The 19,399-nt window shown below is 41.1% G+C and overlaps 2 protein-coding genes across 7 annotated transcripts in view; both read right to left on the bottom strand.

The window, feature by feature from the left end:
* Window positions 1–12,446, bottom strand: part of smtnb (smoothelin b) — a 34,065-nt gene extending 21,619 nt beyond the window's left edge. For 3 of the 5 annotated variants that reach the window (XM_061279334.1, XM_061279338.1, XM_061279337.1), the window contains exons 1-2: window positions 12,110–12,446; window positions 1,193–1,350 (exon numbers count right to left, since the gene is read on the bottom strand). In XM_061279334.1, coding sequence (XP_061135318.1) covers window positions 1,193–1,350; window positions 12,110–12,169 — 218 coding nt within the window. In that variant the 5' untranslated portion in view covers window positions 12,170–12,446. The remainder of the gene's footprint in view (window positions 1–1,192; window positions 1,351–12,109) is intronic. The other 2 variants (XM_061279335.1, XM_061279339.1) reach the window with 1 other exon arrangement.
* Window positions 12,447–13,068: 622 nt separating this feature from the next.
* Window positions 13,069–19,220, bottom strand: trafd1 (TRAF-type zinc finger domain containing 1). 2 transcript variants are annotated; one of them, XM_061279344.1, is made up of 12 exons: window positions 18,767–19,220; window positions 18,487–18,567; window positions 18,267–18,402; window positions 18,087–18,140; window positions 16,161–16,593; window positions 15,722–15,985; window positions 15,564–15,628; window positions 14,866–15,117; window positions 14,612–14,744; window positions 14,216–14,432; window positions 14,048–14,105; window positions 13,069–13,798 (listed from the first exon to the last, which is right to left on the bottom strand). In XM_061279344.1, exons 2-12 carry the CDS (start codon window positions 18,519–18,521, stop codon window positions 13,760–13,762), a joined length of 1,686 nt encoding a protein of 561 aa, XP_061135328.1. In that variant the 5' UTR covers window positions 18,522–18,567; window positions 18,767–19,220; the 3' UTR covers window positions 13,069–13,759. The 2 variants fall into 2 exon arrangements, with proteins under 2 accessions (XP_061135328.1, XP_061135327.1); XM_061279343.1 differs by having other exon boundaries at window positions 18,487–18,535; window positions 18,767–19,219.
* Between the last annotated feature and the right edge of the window lie 179 nt (window positions 19,221–19,399).

The raw sequence follows: 19,399 nt of genomic DNA, 5'->3' as shown, positions 1-19,399 counted from the left end.
CTTGTTTATATGAAGAGGCAGCAAGACACTCAATTTCTTAGCTGTGCAAAAAATATTCCATAACTGGAAATAATTATACTGCAGCAGAAGATATTTGGCATTGGAGACACAGCGGGTTTGAAAAAGACCCATCTCATCCTCTTTATTTTTGGAATCATTTCTCTGCTTTGCTGTCTATTACTTCAACACTATTTGAGTTCTTCTTTGGTTTTCTTTTGTTGCTAGCACTGTCATTGACTGGCAAACAATAGAGGAAGTTTGCTGCGTCTCACCCAAAATCTGCACAAGCGCTACTGTAGATCAAATATATCCTGGCATCAAATACGAGAAAGCGTGAAGTGATAATATTTGTGTGGGATATATTTGATTTTTTTTTTTTAAACAACACACAAATGTTAATCAAATAGTCAATCAAGCACTTCTCACTGCAAAATACTGTTCACCAAAGAAGAGTGAATATTTCTGATGCTTCATCTTCTCATATCAAATTGCATTTCTGCTTTTTTTTCCCCCCCAAGGAGTTTTTCTTGTAATCCAATTCGTTTCTCGAATCGGTCAAACTTGCCAAACATGGATTTTGTGGCTCAACTTCTTAGCGATGCAATTTGGCCTAACTCGAGAGATTTCAAGGATTTGTCACTCAAGGAGCGTGCAGCCAAAGCAAGCAAAGTTGTGCAGTCTTAATTGCAAACAACCTTTTTTTTTTTTTTTTTTTTAATTGCAAGTGATTTACTGTAATGCCTAGATTATCTTTAGGGATGACTTTAAAACCTTTAATTCTAGCGTTTCTCATTATGTTTACGTGAGAAAATTCTCAACTGACAAGAATTTAAGCGACAGATTTCCTTCCGCGTGGCTCGGCTAAATATTCTAATACAGAGACCCCCAAAAAAGAAAAAGCATTCATAAAATTTCTCATCAATCTGATCAAATCACAGTTAAAATGACGACTGGTAACTTGATATCAAGATGACCTGAAAAATTGGCCTATTCGTTGTGAAAATGTCAACCGTGATAGAAAATGGAAAGTCTACCGTGGTTGCCATTTACGATGAACCGACTCTGCATTTCCACACTTTTCCGACTGGTTTGTTAAGGAATGTCGCTTTCCTAGTACAGTGTATCCATTTCACCTGGACTGCTTTGTAATTAGGACATCCAAGGTTCAGCGTGTTTATATGTGCGGGCTCACCTGTGCTGGTTTTCCTTGTCCTCCTGCTGTTTGAGTCGTGTGTGGCGAAACCTCTTGCTGGCCAACGCGGCCTCCATGTCTTCGATCTCTCTCCTCCTCAACTCGCGGATAGCTGAACGGATGAGGCGTCTCTCGTCCAGATCCACGGTTCCATCCAGCTGCATGTCCACCGCAAAAGAACAAACAGAGGGAGCGGAATGATTGAGGTGCAGACATAAGGCGTCACACAGTCGACCATCAGCCTTTTTCTTTTTGCTGTACTGTTTTCCAAATTATAGTCACATTACAAAAAATTGCAGTCTTTACAGCTTGAGCTGCACTGACTAAAAAAAAAAAAATCCTGAATGTTGCTGGAAATAGACTGTGCTGCCAGTTCTAGTCTGACAGCGGCAGTCGTGTAACAGAGTTGCCCAATAACGTCATTACGTTGATGGGCCAGGAAAGTGATAACAAGCACAGACTCATTGACTGCAACAATAGATACACAAGCAAAGTCCAATGTGACAATAAAAAGTTGTATCAAAAAACAGAATCTGTGTTTGTTAATATGGTTACAGATGACTTTCAAATACCAGTATATGTATTTTCCCTTTTTTGCCAATAAGAATAAAAATAAATAAAAATACAAGAGACCAGTAAACGTATTGTCCTTTTTTTGCCAATAAGAATAATAAATAAAAAATCTCAAAAATTTAACATAACTAATTGCACAATAGGTTTCATGCACAAGATCATACACAGCGGATTATTTTATTTACAACGCTAGTAAGACAGCTAAAACAAATACAACAATAAATACATTGTTTAGATGTCAAACATCTTTCACTCCCAATCAAAGCTGAGCATTGCGTTTCTAAAGACAGAATGTTTGCTACTGCTCTTGTCTTCAATTTCATTAGAGTGTGCAGGTGTACAGAATGAAGTAGCCGGCGAGAGCGGATTGGTGCTGACAAGTGCACACTGCCCAGACCTCTAATGTGAGGAGATTAGTCCAACCAGGTTGGGAAAAATACAAACAGCTGCTGAGCGCTCTCCAGGCCTCACACACACTTCAGGCTAATTTAAGAGAGCTACTCATTTTCTAATAATTACAAGACGTGAGGCTTTGTGAGCTGTGAGCAGCAGAGGGTAGAGGTGTGCTGTGTGCGGTCACAAGAGAGTCAGATCTTTCTTATGGCAGACAGCGGGACCCTGTCAACACATGCAGAGGTGAGGTGAGTGATCCAAGAAAGGTTGAGAAGTCCTCACACTCCGCTGCGCTCTTCCAGGGTATCCTGCTGCTTCAGCCCAAAATCTGCAGCAGAGGAACACCTCTTCATACTAGCTTGCTGGATGTGGTTGCGAGGCCAAACTGGGGGTCGCCTCCCCATATGAGGAGGCGGGATCTCACCAAGGATGACAAGTGGTTTTTGAGGTCTCGCCGCGGTTTTCGACAAAAATATGCAGTCGCTGAGAGTCGCTCTTGCGCCGTCGTTCGTGGAAATTTAAAGTAACTTAGACAAGTGAACACGTGCCGAAGAGGAAAGATCGGAAGAGGGAGGAGAAGGAAAAGAGTGGTAATGGTTAGCAACATCGAGGTATGCTGACGACGATAAAAAGGGAGAATGAAGTTGGGATTGTCTTTGCCTAAAAATGGGCAGAGGAGAACTGGGCGGGAAAGGGGACAGGTCATTCCTCACATTCCTGCTGACTCACAAGGAAAGAGATGTTAGTTGACTCAGAAACTGGGGTCAGCTTGCTTTTTATTTAAACAGCAGGGAATGGTGCGAGGAGGGGACACGGTATGACACTTTCACTCCAAAGACAGAGTACAGGCACGCACATTTCTTTTTTACATTTCAAACTCCCTTTGTTGACTTTACAACTGGAAGAAACACCTTGGAGTCTTGATAACAAAACGCATCGGGACTTTGACACAAATTCAAACTAGTTGACGTTTAAAAATGAGCCAATAAGGACACAGACGTTGGGGTTGAGTACCTGGATTGGTTCCTACGTTTAAAGTTGACACATTACCGACCTGGCACAAAGCCAACTGCTGCAACGTTCTTCCGCCAGGCATTTGAAAGAGAGCAAGGGGAAAAATACGACCGATACTGTCCCGGCACTGTAAAGTAATGAGTGACCATGACGACAGCAAATAAAAACACCGCAGACAGGAGCGCATGCCAACAAAAACAAGAATAGCCGTTAAAGAACCAGAGGGTGAAATGAGTCCAGATGCAGAGGCCTTCACACAATGAAGGAAAGCAGTGTCACAGGAAATCTGAAAGGAAACTTCTGTTTACATGGCAGCAACACCTCTATGCCAGTGACCAAGTCTCACGGCATTTTTCAAAATCAACCAATAAAACTCCATACACGCCGTGTATGCATCGAAAACATTCATTGTAAGACGGTAGCCGTTGAGCACATACAGAACTGCTTTTCACACCGCCCTGCTTGCCAACAAAACGTCAGAACTCATACACAAGTGGCTCACACTCAAACACACAAGCTTGTGAAAAGGTTAAGTCTCATCATGCAACAGTCTGAGCTACCTGCCAACAACCGAATCACCTACCAGGGGGCCCTGACTAGATAGGATGTTAGCAAAGAGGAAGGTGGAGGACGTGTATGAGTGACAGAATGAGAGGAGATCAAACAAACGAGGTCACTAATTGCAGATGATATTACATACTAATGATAGCGTTTGTTTCAGAGTCTCACATGCATGCTTGGAATAAACCAGAAAGGCAGGATGTGACTTGGCAAGATACTCGTCTATGTAATGTTGTGATGCTGGCAGGCCACCTCCAAATGTCTGACTGAGCAGCTCAATCAATCACAGTCGATTAAGGTCCGTTGGTGGTTGACTTTAATCCCATCCAGGTGGCAAAATGCTCCGGCTCGCCGCCTTTTGCACACACTCCAGACCACGAAGGGAACTGAATTTTAACATACGCAAGGTCAGTTTTGTTTATTGGGCCAAAAGCGGAATGTGGTCAAACGTGGCAGATGCTTAAAGTTACTCAGGTAGACAAAACATCAGAAAGGTACAATTACGAGAGTCTTCAAACTGCGTTTTAATTAGCAGATGTCGGCACAAGATTGGAACGAACTGAAAAACAAACGGACCACTCAACTCAATTACCATACATAGCAAAAAAAAAATATAGTACAGTGTTAAACTGCATACATAAATCTGAACACTTAGACGGCCTTTAAACGGAACAATTTGGACTAAACCCAAAAATTCTTGCGGTGAAGGCATCTCTAAATTCACACAAAAACATCTCACCAAAGAACTCGGGCAAGCTGCCTGCTTATTTTCAATTGTGTGGTTAATTTGTGAGGCTACCAAAGAATGTATCTCTCAGAGATGGAAAAATGACCATGACTACAGAACCCAAAATAAGTGGCAATACAGACGGACACATGTCTCTGTCTTTGCTGCTCAGTGCTGACTGAGTCGACAACAATAGCATGAGGACAAAAAGAATCGAAAGTCAAGAAAGTCCGGAATCGGTCAGCTGGTTTAATTCTGTCAGTACAGTGACCGCACATTTTTTAACCAAACCCCCCCCCCTGGGAGTCCCGCACAGCGTTTTGGTCTCTTATGCATTATAATTTGCCACTTAAACACTCACAGTCTATATGTGAGTGAAATCTTCCTGAAAACTCACTGAACCTGTCTGGACCCTTCAAGTCGACCTTTTGACTCCCATTCTGCAGCACCACATCGACTCGCTAATTTGTGATATACGATGAAAGACCACACAGATGCGCACGTGCAATTCAGCATGCAGGTGCGCCACAGAGGCTGGAATAATCATTTCCAGAGCATGTTAAGGTTAGAGTGCATCCAGGCAGCAGATGGGATCAGTGAGCTTTTAGCTCTCTGGTGTCAAGACCAGAGGTTTTGCCTTATAAGGACAGAAGACACTTCTTGTAGCAATGCTTCAGGGTGAGTTACTTGCTACCACTGTAGACGCTGTCCAAATGCAGACATTCAGATGAGCGCTTTCAAGAATACATGGAAAAAAAAAAAGTATACACCCTCAAATGATTTGTCTCAAAGTGAGGTCAAATTCAATTCCGGGAAGAAAACAATGAGTGCAGACAGAAGGCAAGTGCACACCCTGTTGGAAAGTGGGAAATAAGTCTGGCAAGAGGAGAGCCCTTCAAGGCAATCCGTTTCATACATGAGGGAGTTTCGCTTGGCTCACAGCTGGAAGCTCAACAAAGAAATGAACTCGATTCAAGGTGGAGCCGCATTGTAGTGCAGAGCCCACCGGGCCTGCATAGTGTGGAAACAAGACTGAACAAGGACTGCTGATGAATAAAAGTTGAAAGATTACATGAACTTGTGGCAACATGCTTTCTTTGACTGAAGCTCCACGTGCCGGGAAGATAAGATTTCAAGCATAGCTAGATGTGAGGACAGACAGAGACATGGGAAAACACTGTCCCGCTTTCCAGTCCACAGAGCAGAAACAAAGACTGGGACACATGGCGGAATGCATGGATGTTAGGGCGGGGGGCATAAATGACATTCTATACAACACAATAGATGAACGCACTGAAAGACCATTTCAATTTGTGATGCAAAGTGTTGCGTGACGGTGTTTAAAATTGGGGCATAATAGTGACCTTGTAGGTTCGTGCCACACTAAATTTACAACCTTCGGATAAACAATAGGCTCCAAAGTAAATTTGGCCTAAAGGGAACAAATATTTCCGTGTTCCCAAACAGTTTTAGGCCAATAAAATCCATCTTTTTTTTTGGAGTGTTCTGGAACAAGAGGCAAAAACAACATTTAAAAGTTGAAAGATTCTATGAAGCATTGATCCACTTAATATTTATTTTAAGCAATTGAACTGTTTAACAATACATGTTTCATTTTATTTGAAGACTGCACTTTAAAAATGGTTGTTTCAGAGGTTAAAGAGTCTTACTTCTCTCATTAGAGACCAAGAAGAAAACTGGGAAGGAGAGTCCATAACGTTTACAGATAAGAAGGCATTTTCCTGAGTGGTTACCACATGGGAAATGGGGCTTCTTCTCATTGAAAAATGTTAGTCTGCCAGTTTCTGCTGAATATGGATAAGCCTCAGCAGGAAACACATAAATTATTAGTCCAAACAGATGCGTGCTGACTCAACTTTAATAAGAGTGATGAAACTTGTGCCACTTGAACCGATGAGCTATGTTTGATATCTCCAGAAGCCCGGAGCATTAACAAAAGCGAGCTAAAAATCCAAACAGCAACATCCTCCTGATGACTCCTGCAAGATGTGAGGAAATGACTCTTTCCTCAGAGATTTCATCTCTCAATCCACATTTATCTTTGCCCATGCCACATGTTCTGTCTCTTTTATTGAAGTAGAATCCTCTCCCTCACTGTTGTTTAAGTAAGAATATATTCACTATTTTCCAAATATATATTTTTTATTGCATTTAATGACAGAAAAAACATCCAAAATATATCCTACACCTATTCACATTTTCTTTTTTTTTTTTTTTTTTACTTGTCATGGGTCTTACTTGAAAGTGTGGTCACAGCTGTGACTACAGAATTTGACATATGCAAGTAATGCAACTCAGCTAGATGGAGTAACAACAATAACACTGTTGTCGTCCACGGTGGCTGTTTTGCTTGTACCTCTACTTTGTCCACGGAGAGTTTCTATTTTTTTGCATTAATATAATTTTTCATTCTTTTAAAAAGGTGCTGCCCTTGTATCTTGTATTTGCCGATGGCTCTAAAGGATTACTCGATTATTCAAATATAGTTGATTAGTTTAATAAGGGATTCATTTTTACATCAATAGCGGCTATTATGGGACAGAAATTCTTGGTTAGTAACAAACAAAATATACATACGGTATGTGCATCAGAACATATGTTTAAGTATGACAGGATAGCATTGGAAGACATTTTAGACAAAAAGCAGCATTGTGTGCACTTTGTCAAACCTGTAATTCACTTACTGTAAGAATGTAATCACATTAGCACACCAACACGACCGACATCCATCTCTGGGACATTTATTTGGTCATCTACGTGTTTAACTGCCACGTTATTCCATTACGGGACAACGATACTGCCATAATAGTAACACAGCACTTCTTATTAAAGACCAGCATTTGAAAATGACAAAACAAATGCTCTCTTGAATGATGGAAAAAAAGAGCTGAACTTTAATTCAACCTTAGGCTGAGAGGAAAGATTTACTAAAGTATAGATGGGAGGGAAAAGTTGCATTGTTTCAGTGCAATAAACTCAAAGCCCCAAAACTAAATATAGACTTTGAGGCGTATAAGACGGAAACCAAATATGACCATTTATAGTTGTAGTGACAAAAGAGGTTTCCTGTTTAATCCAAGAAACTCATTCTATGACTTCTTATCTCTGTGCTGTGTTATTGGGATAGGTCGGAGATGTCAAAGCTTTTTGTTCGAAGAGAACATGTCCTCACTGCTAAAACTGATTATGGACATTTACAAGTGCATTATATAGTAAACATGCCCCGCTAATATCTGTAAGAATGATGGTGGGCTTGGGGGAACAAAATTAGGCTTTCCATCATGCAGACCAAACTTGTGATTCTTCCTTGAGCTCCAAATGGTCTTATTATGGCTTTTCTGCAAATAACTATCTTCAGACTTTATATTCACTGAAATGGTTTTATGGCTAGACGTTATATGTCGCACATCTGTTGCTTTGGTATGTCAATAAAAATGTACTCTGTGTGAAGGACATTTATGGACAACAGGGTAAAAATATCAGAATAGAATGAGACTAATTTATTGAAGTAATGGTAAAGTTCATTATTGTTGTTTCCATGTTGCTGACATGTTACATAATACAGCACAGTTTGGCTGATTTATTGCTCCCCTGTTGATGAGGCTGACATTTTTCAACATGTCGCTTGGGGGGGGACAACAGAGAGCTGACAAGCAAACTCATTCATCCATTCTCACTGTGCTAAAATGCACACAAGTCCAGAGAGGGTCATAAAATAAAGGCCGGAGAGGTGCAGTATATCACGGGGGCCTGATCACAGCGCAAAGCTGCTACATCTTAAACATACAAATGCCTCAAGATCACCAGGGAGAGGGGACAACAACGGGTAGGAATAATTGCAAACCAATGTGCCAGGCATCCAGCGTGGGAGATCAGCCAGAGAGGTGCCATGCTCAGAAAGACCCCCTATGGCAGCCATGTTTCTTCCAAAATGACTGCATTAATAACGAGCAGGAAGAAGAAAGTCAATCTTCATTCTTTTGGTGTTGTAAGGCAGGTTTGAGGAGCTAATAAGGAGTTTGAAGCAGCTTGCCAGATGCCGCACTCAGTAAACCACCTGCTCGTCTTACAGGTTTGACTTCCTGCACAACCCACGTATTGATAGTTTCATTCTCCAAGCTACAAAGCCATTTTCTCAAAGGTCAGAATGAATTATTTTTTATTATCATTTATTGTTGTACTTGATGCTTAGCTATTTTGTCAACATACAAAGTAAATGTTACAAATTTTGGAGCGCTGTCAACGCTTCCCCAAAAAACATTGCAGCACTCAGATGAAGTTGAAGATCAAATTGCACTTTTTTTGCATGAGAGCGCTGTGTGTGCAGGTTTAGCAAAACAAAACAAAAACAAGGACTAATGCACCTTTTCTGTATATATTTTTACCGCATCTTGGGGTAGGGGTTATAGCGCCACCTGTTGCTTTGGAGTGTTTGACAGCCTACAACTTTCTCGATTAATTCTTTTATTTGAATATTTTTAACTATTAAGCAGCGATTTTTATTTCCAGAGCGGGGAGAAAAACATTTAAAACGGCTCAAGTGGGGGAGTACACAGTATCTTAAGCAGGTGATTTAGTTGGACGAACTTGAGCTCGAATTCTGCCATCCAGGCGGATGACCGCACATGCTGTGCATCTGCCACACAAACTTGGACACCAACTGGTTATTTTTTGGGGGATATTCAAATAGTTGTGGCCGAGCAAAGAGAAAAATGTTGGTTGCCTGGTTGCCATGGAGGGGATTAGATGCGCAAATAAAAAGCAACCAGCGCTCTGAATAGATGAGTGGCGATGGGATTAGCGGCTTTAGAGAGGCCGCCATATGACCTCCTGACCGCTTAGTTCATCAAGTACAACACAGGATGGGAGCGTGTGCTCATTAATAGCTGAACCGCCAAGAACTTCAATGAGAACCGTACCAAGAGCCGTGTTGAAACCGGATAGCAGTCCCATGGGGATGTTGAGAGTGGAAAATGTGGACTTTTCTGTCACCACAAACATGTTGAGTGAGAATGTGGGAGTTTGCTGACCTATAAGGATGATCACGTTTGAGGAAGCACAACAGGATGGAGAAGCTCATTCGCCATTGAGCTCTTTCTGTGATTAACTCAGCATCACATGATGACAAAAGTCTTGGATACCAGCGTCTGCCTCATTTCATTGTTTTGCTCCAGCACTCTAGAGTGCCATTCTTAAAGACAGGTTCTGCATATGTATAAGAGAAGACTCAGAAAGAAAAAAAAGTTGCTTTTGAATAAAGAGATGCTGACTTCAGGCAAATACCAGACGACACCATTAACTGATCGCCAGTCAAACAGAGCATCACTTCCACTCACATTCACAATTCCACACAGTGGGAACTGAGGCCTTGATTCCTACACGGACATCAGACGCCGAACCACTGCACCATCAGGGACCATGAACCAAATCCCCTTGGCTAAAATCTCTGGTGAAAAAAATCCAAGTTCATCATTCCTCCCACAGCTCTGCCCTTTGCCTTTTTAAATAGACTCATAAAGTGTCTGATCAAAGCATTCAGGACTTTAATTACAGCTATTACACTGAAAGGGGGGGAAATATGGTAAAGTTTATCTCTGATTTAGGAGAAATTTGGCAAGATGATTACAGTTTGGGAAAAAACACGATAAATGGAATACAGAACATTTCATCCCCCCCCCCCCCCCCCCCTTGTTATAGAGTCATCAAATGTTTTCTTGTCTTAATGAGTGAGAGCTAAGCAGAGAAATCAAAATGTGAGTTCTTAAAAAAATATATTTTCTGGGAACGCAAGCTTGGGGGAATAAAGTATTTTATAAGTGAATATACAGAGTTTTCTCTTGACAGTAGAAAGTCACCAACTGAGCCTTGGTTGTCAACCGTATTACTTGCACCACATCACACTCAATCGTGCATGATCAAGCTGACATTTGTTTATTACTATGCAGAATTATTTGTGGTATGAAAAATACAAAAGGAGGACCTTATTAAATCACATAACTGAGCACAAATATAGCAATTACCCCCCCCCCTCCCCCTTCGAAAAAGCTATTCCGCCCGAATATGAAGTGGTTAAATTCTTTTCACAGGTGTACAACAGTCATAAATATTACTTTCCAAGACTGTGAATAAGGATTTATGATGGTGACAATTTGACCTTCGAGCAGATCATTGTGATAAGTCAATTAGCGCCTAAGGCAAAATCTAAACAAATCACAGGTTGACGATCTTCCTGGAACAGATTGTGTTTCAACCTGAGGCATTCAACTAGATTGTAATTTGAATACCTCTGCCAGTGTCAATCAAAAGGAGCGCATTATCATCTTTGTAAAGGTGGAACTCTAATAGAGCTTGTGTAATGGATTTAATTATATTGTGCAAGTATGTCAAAATGTTGTAGTCAGTGAAAATTGTTAGAGCATTAAAAGAATAAAAAGATTCAAGGAAGCCAGAGCTCAGATGGATAAATGTACAAATGTTGCATAACGATACGAGCTGTGCTGGAGGCAAGTGAGTCAAACAAGCTCGGAAATATCCCCCATGTCCTCCAGGTGTCGTTCGGAAAAAACTCATGTTGCACTCTTTTTATATATTCAAGACATGACTAAAGTCAATAAATGAAGATGCAGACACTTGAGTGACATCATGTCTGAGGAGAACCAACGTAGAGTTACACAACCGAGAGGAACTTGCTGTACTTTGATTAATCAGCATTTGATTACTCACCCATTGCATACTTAAGACATGCCTCAATTTCACATGACTAATCTCTGTGACTCCTACTACTCTAGAGAATATACTACATGAACAAAGTTTACAAATGCAGCAAGGTGCAAAGTGGTTAGCATTTTTGCATTGCAGTTCTGGGGTTAGGCTTTGAATCTCATCTACATTTCTTGTTCTCGCTTGAGTTTTTTAAATTATAGTGGCTTCCTGCCTAATGCCAAAAACATTCATCTCAGGCAAATTGAGGACTCTATATTGTTTGTATAGTTGTTTGGTTGTACCGGTTTGTACCTGACATCTAGTGGAAATTAGCTGGCGGGCTCCAGTTCACCCGCAATTGAGACTATAATAAATACTAATAAAATAATCAAAAGTCTCTTGTTTAGTTGACACTGGTGAGTGACTGGAATAATTCGGTCAGACTTTTGGAAAACAATGATCCCACGTTGCTCCATTGGCTCACTTCCAAAGAACTCCTCTGAATGAAGTTTAGACTTGACTGCATGTCAACAAATGCAATTAAAAAAAAAAAAAAACATACAATGGAAATTTTTAGTGGAATTTGAAACAAAAGTCACCAATTCAGATCTGTCTTGACAGTTCATCAGGTCTCCCACAAGCAATTATCTAATTGTACTTAATTGTTCCACAAATTATTTAAGCACATATCTTGGTCCATCTATCCATACTTATAATGGAAAAACAACAACAAATGATCCCACACTAGATGGTATTAATTTAGATGGACTTTTTTTTCTTTCACGCGATCTTTATCTATAGTAAAATAGGTGCAATGTCCAAATAAATTGACGAACGCTCACATGAAAACACAACACGGTCTCGGTGTGATAAACAAGGGCATCCACGTTCTTTGGCAGAGAGAAGAAATCCTCGTGTCTACTCACCAAAGCTCGGAGAGAAGACTCGTCCAAGGAAGCATAACTTTCCTGGGACATTTTAGACATGTTATCACACTCAGGTGACGTGCAACCTTCTGAAGCTTCAGTCCCACGTAGGTGAGACTTCTTGACTCCCGACGACGACGTTCCACCTGTTCAGCTTTACTGACAGACAGCTTTTGATCAAGTGTCTTTTCTCTCTTTTACTCTGCGAGGGTAATTTTAAAAATTGGAAGATTAAAAAGGGGGAGCTTTTCAAGAAGAGAGCATTTTGCAGATCAGCACGCTGAGTGAAAGTATGAAGCCGCCACACGTTCACTCAACGGGAAATGTTGGCCGCTTTTTGAACTGCACAATCAGAGTGGAGGGTGTAAGCCCCGCCCCTTCTGGGGCCGGGCGGCTGCTGCTCCCCGCGAGCGTTTAAAGCGCACCACTTCATGGAGCGATTTACAACCGTACAAAAATCAAGACATTTCAAATCTGACGATCGCGGTTGAGCATATATCCGATATCATACTTGTGCATAGAAATGTAAAGCTACACATTGTAGTGGGAGGCAATAGTGGAAATAAACGTCACTAAAACATCGACATATGCGCATGCATTATCTTACTGATGAGGACAAAGAGCAGAGTAATAGAATGTTGCATAAATGCTCAAAAAGCTCTCTGTTAAAACGCAAGACTTGTGCATTGAAGGTGATTAGTGGCCCAAATCCCATGGAGCCTGCTTAAACTACTATAAAGCATTACCATAAATCCAGACCATTAGAGGGGATATGTTGTTTTTGTTTCATTTTGAAAGCCAGACAAAATAAATATGCATACTTTGGATTGGATTATCATTGTAAATCATAGGCCCAAAAGGAAAACATGCATTTACACTCAAGTACCAAAATGATACTTTACTTTTGTTTGTTGTCCATAACTGCATATTTGTGTTCTTTGAAATCAGAGCACAAACTGTAGAGGTGAACATTTATTGACGTTACAAAACACCTAAAGAGAGTCACAGAGTTGAGAGCATTGACATGGTCACGGTACACAGAGAATGATCATCCACATGCATGAACAAACACCAAACCAGGAGATTTCCAAAACCATTCACTTGTTCCTCTCTGGTACGATTTCCATATTTGACTCATAATTGATCATCTCTTTTAACAAATGATTTGCTGCATCGTTCAGACATTTGTGGCACATGAGTACAATTACACAGTATACTGTAATTGCATTTCTTTGATATAAAACCTTTTTTTTTTTTTTATCCGTGACACGTAATGTAAATGGAGACCAAACAGGAGACAGCTGAAAAAGTAATTGCAACGAGACAAATCTAAGGATACGGTGAAATCCATCAAATATTAGCTAAATTACTAATGTATATTTAATGGTATAAAAACACACAAGTTGAAGAGTCTATTAAGGTTAACATGAAGAAATAATCCAATTAGGGATGGTGAATAAAAATGCTCGCAACAATTTTAGTATCAGTTGAGACAAATGTAGAATATTCATAGCAAAACCAAATCAACCTCAGTTATTAAATGTAAAGTGGTGTTGCTGCTGACACAGGCACTTATCAGATATATTTCAGATTTTTTAACATGGACAGAAACAAAAAGCAGAGAGCGAATAAACATTTTTGTTGCCGCATTCATTCTTCCTGCTGATCTTCGTTCTGCTTCTTAGGGAGCTGTGAATGGAAGAAAGGTCAATAAAAAAAACAAAAATGAGTGCCAAATAAAATTGTCTAGACTCTAAAGGGGGAAATCCACCCTTCAAAAGAATTTAAACATTGCTTTTATTCCTCCTCATTAAACTGGCATCTTACAATGTGAAATGGCTGACTGTATGTTTCACATTAGCTTGTTCACATGGCGCTTGCAACAATCTTTTTGCTCCAAACAAAGGCAAATGACGGAGCTTAAAATTTTAACTGTACCTTTGTTAACACATTCCTTCTGTTTCCTCTTCCCTCTTTGTTCTCTGTTGAATGAAGTCTGACACATGCAAAAAATAAACAATAAAAAGACATCATGTCTCACATCTGGTGTTTCAGCACAAAATGTTCAGAGAACTATGTTCATGATTACGCGTCTATTAAACGTACCCCTTTAGATAGTCCGCGCCTGGCTTGTCAGAGTCCAAGAAAGATGAAAGCGCTCCTTCTGTTTCTCTGTCATGCTGAGCTCTGTTCTGTGCTGAAACCTCACAGTTGGATGGTTTTCTCTGACTCGGCCGCCCAATGTAGCCTCTTTGCCACTCCCTTTGGTTTTGTCCAGGTGGGACATCTCCAGCCAATCTAAGATCTTCATCTGAGACGTCACCTGTATGCGAAACAAACATCTCTCAAGCTCTCAAAGTGGTTTCCATGACATTTAGCAAGCATTTATAGTAACCCTGTATCATTATGTTTCCTGTGGAATTAAGTGAAATGCATTTTATGATACGTTATTCTATTCGTGATCTAACCAATTGAAGACTGTGGATAACAGCAGTACACAACCTTGGTGCTTTATTCTCCTGTGAAAATCTGGAGATGTTTGTCCAAACGCGTCCTTGGCTTGAGTTTTTATGAAAGATGCTTTTGTCATATTGTTAAGTGGAAAGGCGGTCTGGGGGCGCATGTCACATTTGTCCTGTATGGGACAAGACATACACAGAAATAAGGTCAGAAGACAGGAAGCTGATGTAAAGAGAGGGCACATTGGCGTTTTTATCGAAGTAACAGGAAGCTAACCAACCGGCGGAGCGACATACCTGATGATGAAAGACGACAGCCTCCTCCAGCGCAACCCCACAGAATTCGCATGGAATCACCACGTCGCCCTCTAGTGGGCTGGCTGGTGGACTGTAGGAAGCCGGTGAGACGGAGCCAGGGAAGGTGGGGATGTTCGAGGCCAGCGTATTTGGGAGGCTGCGCATCATCCCCGTAGCATTCCTGACCTCTTTAGGGGGGGACGGCGGTTGCTTGCTGAAGGACGCAAAAGCAGACGCGGGGCTGCAGCCGGTCTGAAATACAATTATAAAAAAAATTTTTTTTTAAAAAAAGTGAAGACTTTTGAAAAAAAACTTTTCTGATGAAATCATTGGCGGACATCTCTAAAAGATCATCCTGTGGCGTATGTTAAGAGTGACTTTCCCTCACCTATAATTTTGGACTTGACTTTGTCTTTAAAGAGATAAACTGACATGCAGGCAAAAGCTGCCGATAACCAAAGGTATAAAGATAAAGAGAAGTCTGCTACATAATATCTGACAAGATAACGCCATTACTTACACTATATTAAATGATACACAAACAACAGACAATAACAAAACCATTATGGGGTGGAGGGAAGTTGACATTTCTCTCTTGATGTCTTAACTCCAGTGAAACTTCAACACAACCAAATCGTACTGTTTCTAAAACATTTGTCAGCTTGCTTGTGGGTGGTGTTATTAAAATTATGTCAAACCTGATGCAAAATAAGGTCCTCTTCAGGAAACAGCTCTTCACAAAACTCACAGGGAAGCATGATGTCTGTAAGAAATCATTTACATTCCCGTCAACTGCAGACCATCAAACTGTACTGTTCGAAAGAAACGCCGTGGCTGGTTTTTAAGTACTATTTACCTGTCTGATCACGCTCCAGAAGGGCACTTGTGCGAGAGGGGAAGTTGGTGTAGTTGTTGTTGGATGTGGGAAGTTGACAGCCAGCAGAGCTGTTGGGCATCTTTGTGTGGTCCCAGATGTCACTCCAGAGACTGGCTTCTCCACCACCAGCCAAGGACTCGCCGTCCGTCTGCAAGCTGAGGGCCAGCATGTAGTCGAGGCCCGATGAATCCTCGTCTTGAAGTGGCCACGCGCTGCTGCGACTCAGGATGTCGTTTTCTTCGACTACAACAACAACAACGGTTCAACCAAACATTGTTCAGCAGAACAGGATGGATATTTTGTTGTTGTTTGGTATATCATTTGTAGGTTTGAACATACAATGTTTAATTCTTTCTTGTTATATGTTAAATTTGTGCGAGTGAAAAAAAAGACAGATGAATGAGAAGAATCAACTCACATTGGGCGGAAGTCATATTCCTTGGGGCAATATTCTTCCAGTCTGTGCTTCCTTGTCTTGAAGCATTGTAAAATGTGGACTCAAAAGCACGGGGAAAGACCTGATGTTTCGCTGCACTAAGGTTGTTCTCCTTGGGGCCTCGCTCTTCGGTTCTGAGGGTGTTTCGGATGGAGTGGCCTTCAAACCAGGCCCCCGGAGCCTGCAGGTCTGCCAGACTGCGATTGGAGTAGCTGTTGTTCCTCTCTTGGAGCAGGGTGGGACTGCCACATAACATCGGATGCAGGGCTTTTTCCCTCAACATGACATTGCACTTGCACTGCGGGCAGGGCTCGGTGCGAGCGCCACAGTAATCCTCATGCTCTCTGGACTGACTGAAAGCAACCTCCAGTTCGCAGTACTGGCATGCCACCAGTCTCTGAGAGCAGTCAGAGTTCTACAGGAGGGAAAGTTGTGGAAATGGGAGATTAGTGACGCCACTGAAGGATAAATTCTCAATTTCTTTGTCTTCAAAGACTGTTTAAATGTTCAACACTCAGGCAGTTCATAAATGCAGAAAGCCTTTCTGCGTTCTCGTCAAAGGTTCTTATTGTAACATTCAGCTGGGAAAAATAGTTACACTTTTCTTAGAAGTGACGCTGCTCTGTTTCTTATTAGTTTAGTACATATTATTATATCAATAACTGTGCAAGGAGGGAGACGAAGCCTAGGGCTTGTAAAGAGCTCCACTCCTTCTAAACCCCCAATTCCAACCCTTAATGCTGAGCGCCAAGCAGGGAGGCAACGGGTCCCATTTTTACAGTCTTAGGTATGAGCCGGCCGGGGTTTGAACCCACAACCGTCCAGTCTCAGGGCGGACACTCTAACCACTAGGCCACTGAGCTGGCTTATTCTGTGCTACAGTCTTTTCTTTTCTTTGTTACAGTCATTTAAGAAATGGTCTGGAAAGGGTCATGCAGTGGGAGGTTCAATCTGACACCTAACACCACTTTGAGAGTGGTGTGTTCAGAGAGGCAGAGAGTTCATAATACAGAGAGCATATTTCCACTAGCACCCGAGAGCACTGACACTGGTCTGCTGCCATCTCCTGGTGAAATACAAATTAGGTTTTTGTACATGTCTATTTTCTATCTGTACTGGGGCCAAACAGTGCTGACATGCCACACATGATTAATTGGCCGCGGGCCGGTGGAAATTTGACCACAGGCCGCATTTGGGTCCCAGATCGGGTCGGATTTTGGACATGCCTGCTGTGAATTGTCCATACGTGTGAATGTGAGTATGAATGGTCAATTTATATTTGCATTGAGCTTGACTGGTGACCATTCCAGATTGTACCCTCCACCTGCATCTCAACCAAGGTTAGCTGGAGTAGATTCCAGCTCACAACTAGTGGCAACTAGTAATAGTGTTAGAACATGGTGGAAAATCCATTTTATAATAACATCACAGTAAGATTTTTTTTTCCCTTGGTGATATAAAAATCCCTTCTTATCAAAGTCAAAGTCTGCTTTATTGTCAATCCCTTCATATGTCAAGACACACAATGAAACCGAAATTCCGTTTCCTCTATCCCACGGTGACGAGACATAGTACACGATAGACATACAAGTAGACGACACAAAATAAAAACAAGAAGGCACAAACAATAAATAATAAATAAATAATATGAGTGATGATGATGAGTTATGAGAAGTCTTATGAGCGCAACCTTTTTATGGATGCAGCTAAATTGAATATTCTTTCACGGCCGTTTCAGAATCTGATCCCAAGCTTTTCACTTAAAGGCAAATGGCCACAACGAAGGTGACTGCAGTGACTGTATTATTTTAAATATGTTGTAGTGTCAAACAAAAAATAAATACATATATGTATACATCTGTCAATGTCCTGGTGCTAACTGGAATGAAACAGAGAATTAATAAATACCTGGTGAGCTTCAATTTGATTCTTATTTATCTTGAGGCCACACTTGCATGTAATCTGTAATGAAAGGGGGTCAGCATTGATAATTCAGAATTGTTCAGATGTGTTCTATTATTCCTGTTTTGACTATTGCAGCATAATACACAATGTTGCCTACACCTGCAGAATTCTGTAGACTATTACCTGGCTATGCTCCTGCTGATTGTGCTCCTGCAGATCCGAGCGTGGCACCGGCTCCTGGCACACATCGCAAAGTGCGATGTTTCTCCGACAGTGGATCTCGTGGGTAGTGAAATTTGCTTCCGGAATATCATGTTTACTACAATATAAAAAGTACTATTAAAAATAGAACACTTTTCAACACAAAATAAAAATGCTTGACTAATTTGACTTGAGCACTTACCAATTACCGCAGAACTGAGTTTTTTCATTTTCCATGATCTGACTGAAGCCTGCATTTAATTACAACAGTATTACAGCGGTCCTTTGAGAGAAATTAAATAATCTACTTGAAGCAAAAGACGGTAATAAAAAGACGGTATAGTTAAACCGTTAGCTTGGAGATACTACTTTGTTGCATACATAGTACTGCGCAGTCCATTGAATAATCCGAACTAAAATACACAGTCATGTATTTACATAAGAAAATGACAGTGGTTGACAGATCTTTCACTTTTGCTTACCCGGCTAGTTAGCGTTAGCAGACACAGAAGTGGCCTTCAGTAGCGAGGAACAACAAGCATCTTCACCTGAAGCCAGCGGGACTGTTTTAACCACATATAAAATATAAATGGCGTTCAAACAGACGCCTGCAGCCCTTCTCGGCAGCTTAGCAACGTCGTTAGTGTAGCTTTGCCTGAGCTAACGCTAACCAACTTGGTGCTAGCAAACGAGCCTGACGATCGGAGCCAAGAAACTATCGCATCATCACAGTTCTGTCAACCGGAACAGGTAAAAGAAGTGATGGTGCAGTCCCATAGTCTTACTTAAAGCAACCATGACGGATAATTTGAAATAACAGTAGAGAATAAATTAGAAAATCGCAGACGCAGGCTAGTAGCTACAACTCTAGCACGATCATTCAATTTCTTTTTTGCTACGTTAACACGGGTGCATCACTTTACCCAGAGTCTTGCCTTACAGGCGGTCCACGTATGACAAAATGAAGAGAATGTAAAATCCTACTGCAATGCGCATGCACTTTTTTTTATCTGTAAAGAAAACGACAGAGTTAAACAACTTAATTATTACCTAAATTAATTTTATATTGGCAGTTTAATATATTGTTGAGCAAATGAAAACCTTTGTGAATACAC

Source organism: Syngnathus typhle, linkage group LG5, assembly GCF_033458585.1.
Source record: "Syngnathus typhle isolate RoL2023-S1 ecotype Sweden linkage group LG5, RoL_Styp_1.0, whole genome shotgun sequence".
In the NCBI taxonomy this organism is placed as follows: domain Eukaryota; kingdom Metazoa; phylum Chordata; class Actinopteri; order Syngnathiformes; family Syngnathidae; genus Syngnathus; species Syngnathus typhle.
This window is presented reverse-complemented; position numbering and strand designations above follow the sequence as displayed.